The 16830-nt window shown below is 39.9% G+C and overlaps 3 protein-coding genes across 4 annotated transcripts; 1 reads left to right on the forward strand and 2 right to left on the reverse strand.

The window, feature by feature from the left end:
• Window positions 1-235: 235 nt before the first annotated feature.
• On the forward strand, window positions 236-4757 carry LOC140780526 (deSI-like protein At4g17486). Of its 2 annotated transcripts, none has more exons than XM_073126146.1 (4): window positions 236-669; window positions 1335-1549; window positions 3039-3326; window positions 4162-4757. In XM_073126146.1, exons 2-4 carry the CDS (start codon window positions 1339-1341, stop codon window positions 4404-4406), a joined length of 744 nt encoding a protein of 247 aa, XP_072982247.1. In that variant the 5' UTR covers window positions 236-669; window positions 1335-1338; the 3' UTR covers window positions 4407-4757. The 2 variants fall into 2 exon arrangements, with proteins under 2 accessions (XP_072982247.1, XP_072982246.1); XM_073126145.1 differs by lacking the exon at window positions 236-669 and adding an exon at window positions 895-945.
• Window positions 4758-5693: 936 nt separating this feature from the next.
• Window positions 5694-7021, reverse strand: LOC140780527 (homeobox-leucine zipper protein HOX12-like). Its single transcript, XM_073126147.1, has 3 exons — window positions 6710-7021; window positions 6329-6636; window positions 5694-6219 (listed from the first exon to the last, which is right to left on the reverse strand). The coding sequence occupies exons 1-3, from the start codon at window positions 6798-6800 to the stop codon at window positions 5968-5970; spliced, it is 651 nt and encodes a 216-aa protein (XP_072982248.1). The 5' UTR covers window positions 6801-7021; the 3' UTR covers window positions 5694-5967.
• A 7926-nt stretch (window positions 7022-14947) lies between these two features.
• LOC140780524 (uncharacterized) lies at window positions 14948-16712 on the reverse strand. The gene has a single exon (XM_073126143.1). The coding sequence runs from the start codon at window positions 16623-16625 to the stop codon at window positions 15042-15044; it is 1584 nt and encodes a 527-aa protein (XP_072982244.1). The 5' UTR covers window positions 16626-16712; the 3' UTR covers window positions 14948-15041.
• Window positions 16713-16830: the final 118 nt, after the last annotated feature.

Raw genomic sequence — 16830 nt, forward strand, 5'->3', positions numbered from 1 at the left:
GGACCTTTCCCTTATTAATTATTTATAATAGGTCATAAATTCGTAAATTTAATTATATGTTAGATAAAGCAATATTAATAGGATTCCGCTGCTAAGACGACTGTAGCTCCTAAAACCAACCCTCTCGTACAAAGTTAAAACCCTTTTGTCAATCTTAGAGCCACGTGGCAATAGTACAGTCGTTGGATCGCGATTAAGCTTCTTCAATCATTAGGAGAGGCCCTAGTTTTAAGGTAATTGACCGACTCTTATTTGTTAATACTTCCACTAATCCTTTCTTCATCCGGAAATTATTAAAAATGTAAAAAAGCCCGCCTTCTGAGAAAGGCTTTTGTCCTTACTTTTTTTTTTTTTTTTACTAGAGAGAAGAGAGAAGAGAGAAGAGAGAAGAGAGAAGAGAGAAGAGAGAGGAGGGATCTTTGTTGGCAAATTTCTCCGGAGATTCTCCAACCAAAGACTGTGTTTTTCTTCCCTCGGATGCCGCATTCCGCGATTCCAGTTTAGCGCACAGTAGATTTTGGCCCGTGAGATCTCCTTTTTACCTTTCTCCTAGGCGTCTTAATTGAGATGGGGAAGGGTTGGTGTTGTTCTTTGGGACCTCCCATGGCGGTTTCGCATGTGGGAATAGGTGGTCTCCTCCGTTGCTGAGTTGGGTTTCCTCCGAGGGGGGTAAGTGGGTTGCCCTCTTCCCCTTTTCCCTCTTGACGCCTTCTATTTTCTGGGTTTCTTCAAGAACTTTTATTTCTTTTTTCAGTTCTTGGGTTCTTGTTTGTTTCTGGTCTGCCTTTTGTGGTGGGGATTTGGGAAAAGATGACTGCTTTGTTTTTTTCGCCTCATTTTTAATTTCTTGTTTTGTTTCCGACGTTTTCTTTTCTTCAATTGCTCAAAGATTCGAGTTGGGTTTGGTTGCTTCGCTCTGTATGAGGATCTTTTGATGGAATGTAGGTAAAATTTCTTAGCTTTATATTTACGCACTGAATCTTGGACATGCTTTGTAGATTAAAAAAAATTCTGATTTACTTCTATGATATTTCCTATAACTATAAGAAAGTCGACTCATTTTTGCTGTCTCCTTGTTTTCTTTTCGATCTTAACAGTCCTTGTCTTTGAACTTTTATAAGTTAGATGTACCAAACTCCAATCTCCTCTTCTTTCATCCTGGGTTTCTTTAGGTTCTTCATATATAAGATCTTTACTTTCCTTCACTAAAAGAAGAGGATATTAATCAACAAAATGTAACTTTGTTGTTGTTTCCGTCCAATTTAGTGTATTATTCACGGCTGCTAGGGCATGAATCCTAATTTTTCTTTTCTTCTCTTTTACTCTGCTTGAAGGAAGATGAAGTTGAGTTCAAGGAAGGGATGGAAATCCCTCGTGCCGCTTCGCTTGAGCAGGAAATCCGCCCCTCGTTTCTGTATGTTTCCCAAGGTCCGGTCAGCCAGTCAAACATCAGGAAATGCTCCAGTTTATCTCAATGTGTATGATCTGACACCCATGAATGGCTACGTATATTGGGCAGGTTTTGGGATATTTCACTCAGGGGTTGAAGGTACTACTTGCCCTTCGTTTTATTCGATCAGCATTGTGAATCTAGGTCAATGTTTTTTTTTTTTTTTGTTTCATTGGCTTAATTTGCACAAGCCAGGCAGGATATGGTTTTTCTGTTTAGGAAATTAAATTAAGTTGTGAGAGATTTACCGACTCCCAATATATAATACGTAATTTTAGATTTTACGAGGGATTTTCTGTGGCTATTTCCCATATGCTTCTTTTGGCTGCCTTACACTTTATGCATCTATAAACCTCGAACTCTGAGCCTGCAAAATGTAGATGGATGTACTGTAACTCTGTAAGCCAGCAATCTCTATTTTTCAGCCAAAGCCATCAAGCTGCTGAAAAGATTGTAGCATGCTAAATGTGCTGTAAGCCAATACAGTTAAGTAATATGTGTTGGATGCTTGGACCATTATCATTGTCGTTGTGTCTTGGTTTACTTTGATGATTTTGAAGTTTAATCATATCTACTAAAAATGGAGCTTTCTGGACCTAATAAGAGTTAGAAAGTAGTGGTCTTGTTCAAATTGACTTTGTATGACTCTAGATACTAAGTAGCCTGAAATGTCCGAACTAGGTATACCTGAAATTATAGCGTAAATTTATGATGTTGTATACTTCAAGGAAGTAATCTATTCGTATTTGTGAACTACCTTAGAAGTACCTTTTCTGATAACACCTAGAAAATGCAAGCATCCTTGATTCGTAAGTCTTGGATTGTGTGCTTCTATAGTTCTAATAGTTACAATCTTACATCATGCATACTACTTGAATGTTGACTACCTTAACTTTTCTAGTCTAAATGAGAATGGTGAATGATCAATATGATGTTCAAGTTACTACCATGTGTTTCTTCAAAGATAGTATGACTTTCCTGTGCATACTATTTTCAGTAGTTAATCTGTTGCAAGAACTATTAAATGCATTGTACAAATATTTCATGCAATTTTGATGTTAATTGTGCACAACGAGGACCTTAATTCCAACAATATTGGTTAGGTAATATTTTTTATTTTCTCTGTTCAGCTTGCTTTTGATCAGGGATCTGACGTACTAAGTGCTAACATGTTGTTCTTACTATTTCGTACCATGACAATTTTGGTCTTGTCTTCTCTCACAACGCCATTTGTCTGAATGAGCTCACATATCCACTTATGCAAATCCCCTAAAACACAAAATACGGCATGCAACTGATTAATGCATATGATGACATATGATTAGCTAGCTAACAACATTCTCTTCTACAGATATGATTATTGTGTTTATCTTGATTCCCCAATAAAATATTGAAACCTTGATCTCCCTAATAAAATGTCAAACACTTGATCTCCGTAATGAAATGTCTGAATTGTGTGCCTAATAGTGCGAGAAACTGAGAATATATTCATAGGATCACTTTGTTTTGAAAGACTTGCAGTTATGTTGATCTCGATTTGATTTTCTTTCTTTCTTTCCTTTCTGAATGCTCTATTTTGCCTTTGCAGTTCACGGTGTAGAATATGCATTTGGAGCACATGACTATCCCACAAGTGGGGTATTTGAGGTTGAGCCTCGTCAATGTCCAGGCTTCAGGTTTAGGAAATCAATATTCATGGGTACAACATGCTTAGATCCAATGCAGGTTAGAGAGTTCATGGAGCTTCAATCAGTAAACTACAATGGAGATACCTATCATTTGATCGTCAAGAACTGCAATCATTTCTGCAAAGATATCTGTCATAAGTTGACTGGGAACTCAATTCCAAAATGGGTGAATCGCCTTGCCAGGATAGGTATACATATTTTTGATGCATTAGCTGAGTATCAGGAGGATCATTCAGTTTTTTTAATTCATCAACTCTTGGTTATGTTGTTATTTTCACACCTGTCCTATTATATTCCCTATTTACAACTTTAAATGTTGTTATTTTCAGGAATGCTCTAGTCTTCTGTATATGCAAGTATCAGTTCATGACCTGCTTAGCTTAGCTGTTTGCTTGCACAGCAAACATAGAGGAAAAGCAAATGACTGGCATGCTGTGTAGAGTTATTTTTTAAAATAAACTACATATTGACTCTCTACTTGGTCTAGATCTAGCCTGACCTATTAGCTATCAGGCATGATATATAAATTCAAACTCCAACCAGAGGATTACTTTTGTTTCTCTATTCTCTGGATTTATGCTTTATGCTTAACATGTGTGATATCCTTTCATTTAGCTAAGAAGGCTCACGTATGCAATAAGTTATCTGCCGATCTTCATCCAGCATTGAATCTTTTTCTATTATCATGTAAGAATCTTCAGCTTCATGCTGTGATTGTGTGGTGCTGTCTCACTTAATGTACCTGTACAGGCAGCTCTGCTTATAATTCATTTCTAGTTTTATACTGCAAATAATGACTTGTACACATGCATAGTTATTCTCTGTCTCACTGAGGATAAGCTATTACGCAGTTTACACCTGGAGTTTCAATAGATTATACATAGGAAATTTGGCTAGCCTGTCGAATCATCTATCTTGTGTATTTATTGTAGTCCTAGTTATAATAATTTTCCTGCATTCCCATAAGTCGATCAATGAACGAACATGATTAATACATAAGTGTTTGATCTTGTTTTGCCGTAGGTGCTGTCTGCAATTGCATTCTTCCTGAGTCCCTTAAGATTTCTGCTGTCCGTCATGACCCTGATTATCAAGCAGAAGATGGCGAGAAAAGGAGGTTGACAAATGCTTTAAGTTGCTTTTCTTCCATCTCAATGTGTCAGAAGCAAATGTCAGCATCTTCTCTTTTCCTGCCCTCTCCCTTAAAAGGGTGTCTTCCACCATGGGAGTTGAGAAGGTCCAATACCGTCCCTTTGAAGGAGAGATAAAAAAAAAAGGGTTGTTCTATTGAGCATATTTGACAAAGCACCTAGCGTGTTTAGGCATCTTTATTTCCAATGACAACTATTGAACAAATCCTAGTGTGGAGTTCAGAACGACAGTGATGCATCTGTTTTCCTGAAAGGATTGTCATGCAAGGGATCGATCTTGTAAGGAATGGAGTGCTCTTTGTGATGTCAGTTCCAAAAGAAGTGTATGTTGTGCCAAACAAAGTGTATGTTTTTCCTTGTATAATTCTGTTTAGGGTGCGCGAATAATAGTGCTCCAGCAACTCTTTGTAGCTCTGTATTCATCTGACACATCTAAATGCTGATCGGTTTGCCCAAGTTACCAATTAAGTTTTTCGTGAGCTTCCAATCATGTTGTGCTTGTATAATTTTTGCGATGCTATGAACTCTGGGATGTTGCAATGTCATAGGTCCCACTTCGAGTAGTTAAGTCTGTCGTCGGCTTTATGATTTGCTAATAAATTAATTTCCTCGTAGTTAAAACCTTTTCTGATGTGATCTTCATCAATTTGAAATTGGGGAAGACTCAGAACATCTACTATATATCTTGTTTCTTGATCATATTTCCTTTGCACCACAGTGAGTAAGTCTGTGTACATCTTGTCTCACTAATATCCAGCATTTGTGGGACCTTTTCATTTAATTTTTTTTTCCTCCAAGGTAGATGGCTGATATGGTTGTAGCTTCAAAAATGGCGTTGCATGGCAGCACAATGTTTATACATTCCAAAGGCAAAGACAAGCATATTCCTCAAAAGCTAGCACTGTGACAAAAGGAAGTAGTGCTTCAAGGAAAGGGAAAGAGACCGTTTCATGTGATATGCTTTTTGCCATAGATGAGGATGGATAAGGATGCAACTCTTTCAAGCCACTCCTGGCTCTGAGGATATAAAGGTCCCTCATCCTATGTCATATTTTGACACACACACACACACCTGAAGTGAAGTGACAGAGAGAGATGTAGTTTGTGGGGGTCGGAATAAAAGAGAAGCAGGAGATGGAAAAGAGTTTGAAGTTTAGAAAGGTGAGGAAACAAACAAAACCCACAAAAGAAGGGCATAAGTACTCATATCGGCAGGGTTATGACACATGTTGCTTTCCTAATGGATGCCTTCAATTTTAGATCTGTTATCCTTGTTATCTTCAATGTCCTTTTCAATCTTTTTCACACAAACAATTAAACCAACAAGGAGAGAGAGAGAGAGAGAGAGAGAGAGAGCTTAATTAGTAGTACATGTAAACTACGACAATTAGTACGTACAGAGACATTAAGAAGATATATGACATCTTGATGCTTTAATTAACCAATAGTCCCACTTGCCTTGAAAGCAAACACAACTATAGTACAACGATCTAGCTAGCTACTTGTTACAATTACAAGGTCAATATACATAAATTTACCCTCCTAGCTACTAGAGATAAACCTTGCTTGTTAGCAGGAGTAGCTAATACTATTCAGGGAATAGGACATTCAATTTTACACGGACACTAATCACATAAATCATGAGCGCAAAAACTAACACTACTAGTAGCTCTCTTTTTTACATCCCATACAAATTAACCCACTCCATCGTGTAGTTAGGATAGTTGTTATAATCATCCATATAGAAGTCAGCCTCCCCCTCCACCCCAAATTCTCCAACCAGAGGGCGGTAAGTCACTGTCGATAAGGACGAGCTCGGGCTACCGCCGCCGCCGCCTCCGCCGCCACCACCCGAGGGTCCGTTAACGCCGGCAGAGAGCTTTGTTATCTCCCCTTGGGCCTCTACAAGCCTCTCCTTTAGCTTCAATACCTATTACCACAAAACACCTACATAAGTTCAATACTAACATTTGCTATATGGATTTAAGAGAGAGAGAATTCATTGATGGTAGTTAGTTAAAAGAAGAAAGAAAAACTACCTCGTTCTCAAGGTGGCATTTCTCGAGGACGACGGTGTCGTGAGCGGACTTGAGCTTAACGTACTCCTCCTCGAGTTGCTTGCTCTTGTGCCTGGCCCTCCTGTTCTGGAACCAGACGGCGACCTGCTTGGGGTCGAGCCCTAGCTCGCTGGCCAGGTGGACCTTCCTCCCCGTCTCCAGCTTCCGCTCCTTCCCGAAGCTCGTCTCCAAGAACTTGACCTGCTCGTCGCTAAGCCTTCGCTTCTTCATCTCCCCTTCCGAGCTATCGCCTTTCGACTTCTTCCTCCTGCGCCTTGTTCTCTTCTCCCCTGCTCATATATACCAAGTGTAATTAATTTACCTTAGCATTACATCGAAGGTCGGATAAAAACTTATGCGTACCATCTTGGGGTTGAGTATAGAAGCCAGAGGAAACGTAGGAGGAAAAGAGCATGTTATCTTCTCCGTGGCTCATCCCTGCAGCCTTAGCCATACTGCTGCTGCACACAAATATGATGACTTAATGACTTCGTCTCCTTCTCCTTCTCCTTCTCTCTCTCTTTTAGTCCAGCAAAAGAACATAGCCTCTCTCTCTCTCTCTCTCTCTAGGTGAGGAAAGAGAGAGTTTTTTTTTTTTGAAAAGAAAAAGAAATTGATTTGGTTTTGATTCTTAGGGAAGAGGGGGAGGGACTAGTAACTGTTTTTGAGAGCCTTGGTGGACAGCCTCGAGGGGCCTATATTTATAAGGGAGGTGGGGGGAATTATTTTGACGGAATTGCCCACGGGGTGGGGTGAAAATAGCGGGATTGCTACATATACTATAAATGAGATGAGGCGTATCCGAACGTGACACCTAGTTCGGACTTCGGGGGACGGGGCTGCCATTTGCACCACTGCTACTGGATTCCAGGAAACAGGACTTCTAACGTTGGCGCCGCCGAAATTACGATGCTACCCCTACTCGATGTGGTGCAAGGGACCGCGAGGACTTTCCTGCAAGCGCCCTGCAGCGGCCGACACGTGTCCCAGTGGGAGAGATGGCGCTTTCAGTGGAAAGGCGATGGGGACGGAGGGGCATTTCGGGAACTGTGGGCGTACTTTTTCTTATTCTGCTACTATTTATGGATGGCATTGGGGGGAGGGTTGTGAAAATATTTGGCAAAGCTTTTGCGAGCGAGCCGCTGTACCTACTTAACTATATTCATGTAAATATCATCCATTCACAAACTTAGCACTATCCTCCAATCCTCTTTTAATTAATTTAACGCACAAATTTTCTTCTTTTAAACAAAAAAAGAGTGGGAGAGAGAGAGAAAAAAAAAAAAGCTAATTCCCAAAATAGACCCATATCCCAATGTTGGCCACTTTAAAAGGCCTCGTACGAACGAAGGCTTTCTCCTGTTCACCCTCGTGGGGGGGTGAGGAGGCCCCCTCTTTTGGACTTGTGGCCTGATGGATGACTCCAGACCTGTGGTCATATGCACGGCAGTGCTCTTCCCATAATGCCCCCCCTCTTGTCCAGGCGTCGTTAGTCCAAAAGGGATATAAATGGATTGGCGTTTGGAGATAGGACTCTACTCTGATTGGCCATTAATCTTTTTCATAACTCCTCCTGTTTTCTCTTTTTCCCATGGTTGTTAGCATGCAACTAGACAGAAACAACAACAATTAAAAAATACCCAAAATGGAGACGAGTATATATATATATATATATATATATATATATATATAGATAGATAGATAGATAGATAAATGGAATGGAGCTAGCTATGCATGCGCGTGTAGCACGGTAGCCTGAACCACGAATTGCCAATCTTAGCAGGAACCTTACCTTATTCTTTTTAATGGATATATCTTCGAGTTGAAGAAGCTACTACCACTGCCAATCTAAGTTGCGACCATGATCGATGTTCTCGAAGATAAGTAGTTTACTTTTTAAAATCTTGCTTGCTATAAGAAAGAGCGTAGAGATAAGATGATTTGACTGACATTGGTCTCCCTTTATGTGCACTCGTCGCTATAACTAAGAAGAACTACTGTGTCGTATATCTCTCTCTCTCTCTCTCTCTCATTAAGACCAAAGTTAGTTTTTTTTTTTTTTGGATCAAATGTTAAATATATCCAACATGGGAGTGGGTAGAGAGAGAGAGAGAGAGAGAGAGGATAACATGGAGACAGATGTGTGCACATGGGGCGCACCAATTGGGACTTACACTTGTCACAAAGTCTAGAAGTGCTAAAGAGGGGACCGTAGTCCCCTATACGCCCACGTTTCGCCCTCTGCTTGGCCCTAACGCCTTCTTGCCTATTCTGGTCCATTCACATTGCACCAAATCCCCCTGCACGCATGCCACCCCACCATTGGGTGCCTACATGATCCAAATTCCATGCAGATGCAGTAGATAATGCTTTTCATGCAAACTTCTCCATTCCCTTCCCCCCTCCTCTCCTTTGCATCGAACCAAAAGGAGGCAGCCGTTTATAGTAACCAGTGTTCACATGTTCTCAAACTCTTTTACTTTGCTTTGCGTACGTCCTTGTTGTTGTTCAAGCCAAACAAATGTTGACAACTTACACGATATACATATATAGACGACCACTAATGTGAAACACATGCAAACAAATTTATTTATTTGTATATTTACCTACTCCTTATGATCTCTCTCGAATTCTAGAGTACTATGGGATCATGACTCCTAACTTGGAGTTAGCATTTGCATTCGAAAATCTATTTACCTCTCGGAGAGGATTAATTTTTATAATGCATGGAAAGTAGTAGAGGGGTCCCCATATATTGCATTGCAAGTGTGTGTGTGTGTGTGTGTGTGTAGCTAGCTGGTTTGCCTCTCTGAGCTAGATCTTATCCTCGTACCATATATAGCAGTCCTTGCATTTTCTTCACTCTCTTGCAAAGCTTATCTCCAATCTTATATTGGGGGGAGAGAGGGGTGGGGGGCTACATTACCAACTCTCTGGCCGAGGAGTTCTAGAAGGCAAAGTTAATTAGGGTCACTAGAGTTGGCAATGTGGGCTTATCGCCATGAAATAATTCCACACTGTGTGTCTTTCTATTGGTTCAACTCCACTAAAGTTATGTAGGGAAGAGATCATGAGCCTGAATGATGTTAGGAGAAAGAAGAACCACATTGGCCCCATGTTTGCTAATTGAGATGGTCCAACCTTGCAAATGCTTAGGAGAGGCCATGGTATAGATAGAGGAAAATAATGTTAGTGGGAGTATGTCAGTAGGTGACAATCATGTGGGTGAGGTAAAGTTGCATGGACATTACAACGTGTCATGCCACACTTACAGTTTTGCTTCTAGATATCATCTACCTGGAAGTATAATGAGTACGTTCATGCGTTGCTCAATTAGTTTAAGTTAATTACCGAGCTTATATTCTAAATTAACAAAGTTATATCAAATCCAAGTAGATCCAATTAACCCAAATGAGGTACAAGCTAGACCAACCTGTAAGTACTTGTTAGAAAAATGAACCTGCAGGTCACAGTCCCAATCTAGACCAAGGGCCACTTGAATCAAGGTGACCATGCATGAGATGTACTTATAATAATAATAATAGTAATAATAATAAATACCTAGTTGCTCCCCTTGATGGACTCACGTGCCAATTCATTAAACCAAGGTAAATAATGGATAAGGATGATTGAATTATGCTAGAGAGAGAGAGAGAGAGAGAGAGAGAGAGAGATTCTCTTAAGTAAGCTATCAAAGTTTGATTGCTTCCAAAGTAGACATTAAATTGTAAAATGAGTGGAGAGGAGAGAGAGCTGAGAGAAAGATACGCATGCATGCTTGCTTTGATTTGGATTCCCACCCCTCACATGCCATCCTAAGCCCATCCTTTTGCCATCACTCTTTGACAAACCCAAGTGGATTATATATCCTTAAACAAAGGGTGCCATCCTTATCCCAGACACCCCTTGCCTCTGTTTCCCCATTTCCAACTAGTGGCATGCATGCCAATGACTTGCAACTTTGAAAGCAAGCACATTAGTACCACCTAAACCCCCCCTCCTCCTCTAAAAGATCTAGATTTTATTACTAGATTATGCCAAACCAACACCTGTGCCAATCAATAAAGCAAACTGTCAATCTACTCCTCACAAGACCAAAGCGCGATTAACTAGCTGTCTTTGTACTAGGTCTGACAAAATTAGCAATTCAATAATCCAGCCAGAGCATGCTCCTCGGGGGCCGGATTCGAGATAATAAGCTGCGAGATTTGTCACTGTTACCTCTCATTAATTATATAGTTAATGCCATACTATTTTGCGCCTATTCAAGTCTAGCTAAGAAGAATCGCCCTGAGCCTGAGTGCTGGTGACTTAGAAATCCATGAAACCTGCCATAATTTATGCCACATTTTAAGGGGATCAGAGCTAGCTAGCTTTAAGCCCAAGGCAATTCAAAAGCTGGTTTTACTGTTGGAATATGAGAGACCCAACACTACTAAATTAATTAACATTGTTAGTTGCTAGGGTCTTAGAACATCTATATGACATTAACAAACCCAAAAAAAAAAAAATCAACATATACTCATTAGTAAGTCAATATATTCTTTTTTTCTTGCTTAAAAATGCATCTGATAAAAGCCATATGCCAAAAGCAAGGGATACATTTATCATAATAAAGTTAGAATGTGTAGGTGTTACTATTCTTTGGTTCATGAATCTTAGATAAGCCTATTACGTGGCTACAGCTTGAGCACCATCACTGAATAAAAGGAGAGAGAGAGAGAGAGAGTGAGCTGATGAATTAGTCCTCTCTCTGTCCTCTTTCACTCTCTCTCCCTCTCTCTAGTAGTTGTCCATATTGGTAGGGGGGACCTTGGAACATTCACGCAAAAGCAAAGCAAAGGCCAAGAAGTAAAGTGAGAGAGAGAGAGAGAGAGAGAGAGAGAGAGAGAGAGAGAGAGAGGAAGAGGAGCCCTTTGGATGGTTGGAAACAGATTCGTAGCGCCAAACTCGAGGCCTTGGGAGGATTAATCTAATGAGGAGTTGATGGATTCCGAGCTTAAGCATGATTAAGTAGGCATTAGATACGGGATTAGGGAAGAGGTTAGACATGTAACGGCCTTCGTAGGCCGAAACGTGGCATCTCGTACCCCTTTACTTTTGCGAGGCTTTACTCACATTCTAAGCTGTCAACCCCTGTGGGTTTCTTAGGTGGCCATTATTAACTGGAGCTCGCTTCCCTGAGCTCTTCTCCTTTTTTATCTAAAATATTTTTATACAAGATGATGTGATGTGTGGCGTGACGTACTCATTCCACGTCAGCACTTTTCTTTGGTAAGCAAATTCCCCCACATGTTACGTTTCATGTGTGAGAATTTCCCAAAAGAAAAAGGAAGTTAATAGTGTATTTATTTTCATATATTTCTATAGGATGTGAGTGGACTATTAATTTTGCTGCTTACTTCGGCCCAAATCAAATCCAATTTATAAACTAGGAAAAATATATGGCCCATTTACCAGGCCCATAAAAGAGGCGATCTAGTATTTTCAAATGATGGATGTAGCCGTTGGAGATTGTGCCTCTCTAACACTTCATAACCAAGAGTAATACCAATAATGTGTAGGATTTTCCAACACATGAATGACGGTGATCCTGCTTTTTTTGTTTTGTTTTTTGTTATATAATTAATTATGGCTTCATCTTTATAAACGTCCTTAACATAGTTTGGGTTTAGATAGTGTTAGGACATCATGATTTTGTCGTATATTCGATAAATCTCAAAATTTGTGATAAGTAATATAGTTAGCTGACATTATTAATTATTTCCTATTTGCATCATGCTTGTATTTTATATATTCTTCTTTCTCTTCCTCTCTTTTCTCTATTTTTGGAAAGAGAAAAATTAGCTCCAGGCGGCTCTTTTTTCTCCTCTCCCCATTTCAGCCCGTTAAGAATTCAGAACAGAAGCTAAAAAGAAAAGATATCTCCCCCCAGTATGCGCTATGTTAACTGGAGATTCGTTTATAGTTTCACCTGCTATCGTGAGATGCTATTGGCATTGGATGAGGATTCGCATGATCAGTTTGAGCAAACAATGTGGGTGCATGCTTTGGAGATAAGGCAACGTGCATGCTCTCGTAAAAAAAGAAACAAGAAGAAGAAGAAGAAGAAGAAGAAGAAGAAGAAGAAAAGATTTCCCTCCTTTCTCTTTTTTCTCTTTTATTTTTATTTTTATTTTTATTTTTTAATGTCGGATTTAAGAAAACATGGGTGAGGTCTCTCTATCAGCTAGTTACAGCATTCGGAAGATCCTAAATGCTTTATTACTGGTGGAGCTTCCACGGGATGCAATGCAATTCCGAAGTCAAGGCGAGATTTTGCTTTAGAAAAGTACTGAAGCTTTTTGTCAAGACCAAAATAGGGAATAAAAAAAAAAATTCCGAAGACGCAAAATTGCAGCAGAACATAAAAGGTTGAGAGATACGGTTCGATGGAGGCAAAGATACAAGTAAAGCATTTGTGCAAAATTGCAGTTGTGTGCGTTTCTTAGTTAATAATCCATTTGTTGATTCTCATTTCACTGTTGAGTTCTTGATGGTTATTCTCCGATCACTCTTCCGACTGCTGCCTAGTCCAACATGGCATGTCTTACTGTTTGAATTGGACCAAAAGTAACAGTTCTGATCATAATCTTGGTGCATGAGCAACACTCCCTTCTAGAATGGTTGATACATATGCTTAAAAAGACTATAATTTCTTTTCGCAAATATGATGCAAATTATAAAGTTTTATTTTTATGGACTACTTTTCATTGATGCACTTGTATCACTTCCTTCTAGAACCACAATATATTTCTTTCCACGATGAAGATTGGAAGTCCAAATTCACAATGACAGGGAAACTGTTTTGAGTTGCTAAATTATTTTGTCTCAAGCATTAGCACACTTCAGCTGGCCAACGATTTTGAGCAACAGACACGTTCAGGTGTGCTTTTATATGCATACAGATTTCAGAGAGCCAATGTTCTTGGCGTAAAAGGAGTGGTTGTGATTGACATAAATATCTTTTGTCAAGAAGTTGTTTGATGACTACAACCATTCTTCTGTATCTACTGAAGCCTAATTTGCTTTACAGAAGATCGAATTACTCACTGAACTACTGAAGCCTTGTCAAGACCAAAATAGGGAATAAAATTCGAAGAAACAAATTGCAGCAGAACCAAAAATGTAAAGATTAAAGATGGATAATAGAATTTTAACTAACCTAAAGCTTAAGCCCGTGGGAGGTAAAACCTAGAGGCTTTCTATTTCATCTCCAAATGTGACTGAGCCCAGCGATGACGATAAGGTTCCATCTTCCATAGAGGCGAGCATCACCAAATGACTTCAGCGATTCCACAATATGACCGCGGCGTATACATTGACCTTCCTTATGACATAAAGGAACTATACGGTATCAGTTCTGTAGTGAGCATCCACCTCCCTTAGATATTCATTCAAATTATGTAGCTGGAATCTCTTCCGGTAGTTGCAGAAAGATGCGTCAGATTGATTTCCAATGCTCATAGGAATATCTTATACTGCATATAGCATAAATATAACAAGTGAGATTCTTCATAGTAGCATTAACAGCAATAACTGTACCGCTGAAGGAAAGCTAAAAGTTCTGAAGAGTAGCGTAAGTGATAATACATGGAACTCCATATATGAAGTATTAGCTTTTGCCAATAATCTTATGAAAAACTATTACAAAAAGTTCTGCATCAAAAGATCCAAATAAAGAAACCACAAGATAAGTCATCGACTTGGAGTTCTTAACATAAGGGGGCTCTTCGATAATGAAAGAGCTCGCCCCGTCTTAAATGTGAGCTATAGCCTATAGTGCATGCCCATCCTATAAGCTATTCAGAAACTAGAAAATTTTGCTCTACTCAATAATAGAATATAAATGTTTTTTTTTCTTTAATCAGCTTTAATATTTCAAGTTATAACACATGCCCTGCAATATTTGGTATTACTCCATGGCAAAGAAAAAGAGGGACCGGCAAAAAGTGCAGGTAAGGAAGAGAATCCACGTGCCAGGATTAGGAAGGAAAACCAGAAATCACCAACAATTTCTCATGCGCAATCATAGTACAAGAACAATATATTTTTCAACTGTGTAATAAATCTCTAGTAACTTGGTATCACAATAAGATTACTTACTCAGTCTAATAAGAATCGAGATAATTAACTGTGCAGAGTAGCAAAAACCAAAGAAATAGTAATATTTTTGCAAAATGCAGCTTCAGCATCCAGTTCTTTTGGTTGGCAACAACTCATATTAAGATTCTTTTAGATAGTTTGAGGAGCCAAATTGAAAGCCCACAAGTTCATCAATGTTATGTTTCCCCAGATATGACAGTATCAGGGTATCTCAAATTCTCAATCATCCCGAAATATGGCTCTCACCCTCAACATATCATCTGGATCTTGATGTAGAAATAACCCGATTGTAAGGATTCAATGATCTTTAGCTACAATGCCACCACAAAAAATGATATCAAGATTGTTGAGCTACTAAGTTTATAATTTATTTTAATACGCCAAATTACAACATGAGGAGACCTGTAAGATTGATGGCACACGAAAGCAGCTCTTCATGAGTAGCTCATTGACATCTTCAGTGCGAATTCATAAATGTTATTTCTGTAAACTTCCAGCCAGTTTTATAATATATTATCAATTGAAACTCAAAATCTCTCCTCCCTGTTTGTTAACATCTGCTTTCCACTTCTTTGTTTCCATATTCGCTCTTAAAATAAACTTCAGGAATGAGCCTTGAGTCGACTACCTCTGACTGTAATCTAGTGGCCAAGTGAGTTTTCCCAGTACCAGAAAGCCCCATAAGAATCTCTGACAGCAAAGCCTTATCAGGAGCCATCCTTCTCTCCATCATCTCTCTCAGTACTTCTGTTGCTCCTTCAAAGTCTTGATTCCCGCAGAAAGTCGATATCAACAGCTTATATATATCATGATTCGCAAGAAACCCGCTTTTCTTCATTGCCTTGTAAATTTGAAATGCGCGTTCAGAATTCTGCCTTTTGCACTGCCCACTAATAAGAGCAGCAAAAGTTGATCCATTCGCAGCAATCTTTGCTTTGTCAAGTTCCTTCACCAGATAGGCAGCCTTCTTTGTCTTTCCTTCATTGCAGAGCCCTAATATAAGAGCATTATAAGTCACGATATCAACCTCCACTCCATTCTTTACCATCTCCTCAAAGAGCCTAGAACCCATCTCACTATTGTTCATCTGACTATAACCATTGATCAAAGTATTGTATGTCACAGTGCTAGGACTAACTTCTGCTGCTTTCATCTCACTGACAACTTTATTGGCCTCATGCAACTTCCCTTCCTTGCAAAAGCCATTGATCAAGGTATTGTATGTTATCACATTTGGCTCCAAGCCTTTACTTCGCATCGAATTCTTCAGCTTAACAGCAGCACTCACAAGACCATTCTTGCAGTGTGCCGCAATCAACGTATTAAAAGAAGACACAGTAGGACTAAAGCCAAGATTCTCCATTCTCCCGAACACATCCAAAGCCTTGTCTAACTTCCCCGACTCACAAAATGCGGACATGACCATGTTAAGAGTAAACACATTCGGCGATATCCGACACCGACGCATCTCACGGTAAAAAGCCAAAGCAACATCGTTCCGGCCCAAACCAATCAAAGAGCTTATGAAAGCATTGCAAGATCGAATGTTTGGAAGAAAGCCATAATCCCGCATCCGGCAAAACGTGTTTGTCGCATCCCTAAGCTTCTTCACATGCGCATAAGCCTTAAAAATCGAATCGAACACACCTGGCGAGGAATCGCATAGGCGGTACAAGCGGAGGACGGCGTCGAACAGTGCCGAACTGGAAATCCGCGAAGTGGACAACAGTGAACTCCTCAGGATCGACTCGGCGGACTTGAATCGCTTGGATTTGGTGAGTATATGAAGAATTATGGATTGAGTATCAAGGGATTGGGAGTTGGGGTTGTGGAGAAGAGCCCAATTGTAGAATTCGAGGGAGAGAACGGGGTCCCCTCTGATTCGAAGGAGGAGATGGGTGGACCGGAACGGGGTGAGGTATTGGGCGAAAGAATCGAGCTTGGACCACTCGGAATGGATCAAATGGCTGTGGAAAACGGAGATGAAGTCGAAGTCTTGGCCTTTGGGATCTGGAAGAGTGTGGTGAGGGATTGGGAGAGAGGCGAAGGGGTTTAGGGTTGGATTGGGATTAGGGCTTTGCTTGGAGGTGTTGTTGGAGATGGACGAGAAATAGCGAAAGGTGGAAGCTTTCATTTGGAAGACGAGAAACTCTTCTGAGTTGAGAGATTCCAGGGGGGGGAGAGAACGGAGAAGAAGAAGAGAAGAGAGTTGGGTTTTTTTGCATATATATCCTTCGAAGATTTGTATTTACGTGCACTTAGCCCTTGAAATTAGTGGAAGAATAAGATACTTCTCTCATGCACACGTAATAAGAAGACAAGGTAACGTCTGGTTTCAA

This window comes from Typha latifolia, chromosome 1 (assembly GCF_019914945.1).
Source record: "Typha latifolia isolate L0001 chromosome 1, TyphaL0001v2, whole genome shotgun sequence".
NCBI classification, from domain to species: domain Eukaryota; kingdom Viridiplantae; phylum Streptophyta; class Magnoliopsida; order Poales; family Typhaceae; genus Typha; species Typha latifolia.